Source organism: Chaetura pelagica, unplaced genomic scaffold (genome assembly GCF_000747805.2).
Source record: "Chaetura pelagica isolate M959 unplaced genomic scaffold, ChaPel_1.0 scaffold436, whole genome shotgun sequence".
NCBI lineage: Eukaryota > Metazoa > Chordata > Aves > Apodiformes > Apodidae > Chaetura > Chaetura pelagica.
In genome coordinates, this window is record NW_009953651.1 from 1998659 (window position 1) to 2002498 (window position 3840).

General features: G+C 36.7%; 1 protein-coding gene across 1 annotated transcript in view; it reads left to right on the plus strand.

The window, feature by feature from the left end:
- Window positions 1-202: 202 nt before the first annotated feature.
- The window catches only part of DNTT (DNA nucleotidylexotransferase), a 73160-nt gene continuing 69522 nt past the window's right edge, over window positions 203-3840 (plus strand). The window contains exons 1-2 of the mRNA XM_010000049.1: window positions 203-405; window positions 2723-2894. Coding sequence (XP_009998351.1) covers window positions 203-405; window positions 2723-2894 — 375 coding nt within the window. The remainder of the gene's footprint in view (window positions 406-2722; window positions 2895-3840) is intronic.

The following is a 3840-nucleotide window of genomic DNA, read 5'->3' on the forward strand; positions in this document are numbered from 1 at the left end:
GTATTTGCACCTGTCTGGAGTACTTCTTGCAAGACGTCCCAGCTGGTAGAAAACAAGTGATGTTACTGCTTGTGTAGCACCTGTTTTTGATTTCAGAGGGGAAACAGAAGAAAATTGCTTCAATGGGTGGTGACATAAAATACAGCTGCTGCCTGACACAAGGCACCCTTTTGCCCAAGGGAAAACACTTCTACCTTGCATCATGGATAGGATCAGAGCTCCGGCTGTATTTTTCCAGAGCAAGAAGCAGAAAGGGACGAATTCCACAAACTTTTCCTGCAATTATGAAGTAAAGTTCAAGAAGATTGTAATTTTTATAATGCAGAGGAAGATGGGGATGACCAGAAGGACATTTTTGATGGAGCTGGCAAGAAGAAAAGGTTTCAGAGTAGAAAATGAGCTAAGGTAGGAAAATATGTAGAAATAAAATAGTAATGATGCTTGAAGCATACTAATTTAATAAATGCAGTCGTACAAGTGACTGTGGTTGAAATTTCTGTATGTATTTGATGGATATGCTTTACTCCTTTAGTAGTTTGGTGGGTGTTGCTAAGGTGCCAGTAATTCCCACTGTATTCTGAACAGAGAACAGGCAGAACACAAATACTAGCAAGATTTCTGGTTTTTTATCTCTAAAAATCTGTGGTTATAATTTATCTTAAGTCTGTCAAATCTAATGTATCTGTTTTTTTTTTATTGTGCTGCTTCTCACATGGAAACTAAAAATAAATAAGGTGTGAACTTTCAATTGTTTTTAATGGGAGATATTTCTGTGAGTTTGTATGGTCTCACTGGAATCAATGAATCATGTCTTCAGCTGATCTAAATCAGCCTTTGTTCATTTCCCCTTTGAGGATTGATCTAAACTTATTGGCTGCTTCTTGAAATGAAGTTAAATATGTGGCAGATGTCATGGGTTTAGGAGGGAATTTCTCTAGAACATCTTTTGTATTCTAATATTTAATAATCTAGCAAGTAATACACTGATTTGAGTCTCAAAGTTACTGGCTTATCCTGGAAGGGCACAGAAGAAAAAACCTAGGAATAAAATAGCCTAGATGCGGCAGTTCAGGGTGAAAATATACTCCAACTGTAGATTTGTCTGGTGGTTTCAATACACCAACTGATTTTGAAGGAAGCCTTCCTCCAAATAATGCTTTTCATGAGTGCTCATTATATCATTATGCAGCTTTCAGAAAGCTGCATCATTATGCAGGTCCTCTGAAAAGCTGGAAGAAAACCAAGTATTGATCATTTATTTGTGTCAGTATGCAGATAATATGCAACTTGGTTCTTCCTATAAAAGCCCTTTTCCACAGATTTTTCAATCTCATCAACTTTGAAAGCCTGAGGACGAAGGGAGAATGAAATAACTTGTAAAGCAAGATTCAAGCAGGTATTGAACTGAAGTAAGCAATTAGCATCTGATACAAAACTAATTAAATTCTCAGGGAAAAGAAATATCAGCTGGGTTTTTCTGCAATCCATTGAGGACTAAGAGGCTTTGTCTGGGCTGCTTTAACACTTGCATATTTATTACCAATATTTCAGTTTCTGTAACTTGTTTGTGAGGTGGGTGTTATGTTTAATTTCAGTTTAGCTGCTATTGGATAAAACAGAACTATTTAACTGTTGATTTTGGTTTTGAAAATGCTAGGGGAAATACTAAATCTTATGTTCTGTGCCAGGAAGAAAGCACAGCTGTATAGGTACCAGAGGAAACTGGTGCACAGCAGCTAAACTGCTGCTGCAAGCATAACAATGGCAAAGTTCCCAGATCTACAGCTTGATACAAATACATTGCATGTGAATATTTTATATAAAGTAAAATAAACCACAGGAAGCAGAAGTTTTATTTCTCCAACTGATTTTTTTTTTTTAAACTCAAGTAAAGGTGTGACACTTTAATTAAAGTAGACCCTAGCAGGGTTACATAATAATAAAAAGCAATACTATTTTGTGGAGATTCACCTAACCTAGATTTGTAATCTTTTAGATTAAAACTATTTGGGATTTTTATTGCCAATGGAGACTGCTCTACAAGTTGCACAATGTGAAGAACAGGAAATTGTGCTATACCATGATAGTTTTCATCTTTCTAAACTAGTGCATTCAAAGCATTATTTTCTTTTTAAAACATAACACATTTAATGCATTGGAGAACTATGTGATTACAGTTTTCTATAGGGTAGCTCCAGTATTTAGGACACCATATAATCTATAGAACAATAATTCAGTTTTACATGTTAATCCACTAATCTAAGAGACCAGTTTGATAAGAGACTGGCCTCTTAGTAGCAAGCAAGTGGTCCTTAGTTCGAGTGCACAGTTCTTGAGATTTAAGTCGTGAACATTTGAAAATGCTATATATAAAGTGCTTAATGTAAGTACAGAAAAACTAAATTTACAAAAAGATATTACTAGCTCTAAAGAATCACTGTTAACAGACTTTTTAATACTGTAAAGCTTTCATTCATGGATCAGGAATAATGCTGCGCTTACAGGAGCTGTCAGGCTAAAGTCTTTTCTCAAAGCAGATTCAGTGACTGCAATAGATAAATTGTGATGTGAAAACACAACTGCTTCCCACATCCCAATGTAAGATATATGCTACAATTTTTAGGAATTGCGTGGTAAGTAGATGTGGAAATAGAAGCTCTGTATCTGTGAACAGTTAGGTCCAGGTAAAAAAGAAAACTTCTTTTTATTTACTTCTTGACAGTGACTCTGTCACTCATATTGTGGCTGAGAACAACTCTTACCTGGAGGTGCTGGACTGGCTGAGAGGACAGGCTGTGAGTGACAGCTCCAGGTTTGAAGTTCTGGATATCTCCTGGTTCACAGCCTGCATGGAAGCAGGAAGACCAGTTGATTCAGAAACGTACCGTCTCATGGTAAGGCATATCCTTGAGTATGAATGCAGTGACGTTCAGAATGGATGATGATGATTTTTAGTTTTTTTTAATGTAAACCAAATTATACTTATGATACCATTTTTTAATTTAAAAATGCTTTTCCCTTAAGTTCACATGAGTAATCCACACAGTTTTAGTAAATTAAAAAGACCTTCCATACCTTTTGTGTCAGTTTCTGGTAATGTTAAATTATTATTCTGTCACATCTTACAAACTGGTAATATACATAATTTCTGTAAAATAAAGAAAAAGGTGCTGTTAAAGGGGAAATATCTGTCGATGAAGGAATTGCTGTTGTGGTACTTGTGGTAGTTTCACAAATACTTTAACATCACACTGAATTTCGCACTGAGAGCAGTGTGCTTTGGGCTCTTGATGGAATACCTTGCCTGTTCAAAACAACACCAAAAATATTAAAACTTTTGCTGTTTGGATGTGATTAGATAACTGCTGAGCCTTTAAAGAACCTGTGAAGTGAAGGCTGAGACAGTCTGTGGACATGCATTTGCAAACTTGGCACTATAATTTAAAATTTTCTTAAGGAAAAGAGGTGGTTTTTTTTATACTGTATTATCTCTCAATGGGAGCTGTAAATCAGAGAAGATTATGAATGGCAGGCTGATAATCTGGTGAATGATATTTGACCTTGAAGCAATGGAGTCTGATGTGAAGTGGTGGTGTTCAACACTCCCAGCACAGACTGCAGAAACTGAGGGTGTGGTAGGGATGCCTGGGTGTGATGCCAGCAGCTGCTGCTGGGCCACGAAATAGACCCTGTGCTGTGGCAGCTGAATCTGTTTACTTGTTCTGCATGCACTTGAGACTCATGGTGAGGGGTTTAACGTACACTGTTGAAGACACAAATTCATACATCAAGACAATTACAAGTCTGATCTGAAGTGCTCTGAAGTGAGGGATTCCTGCT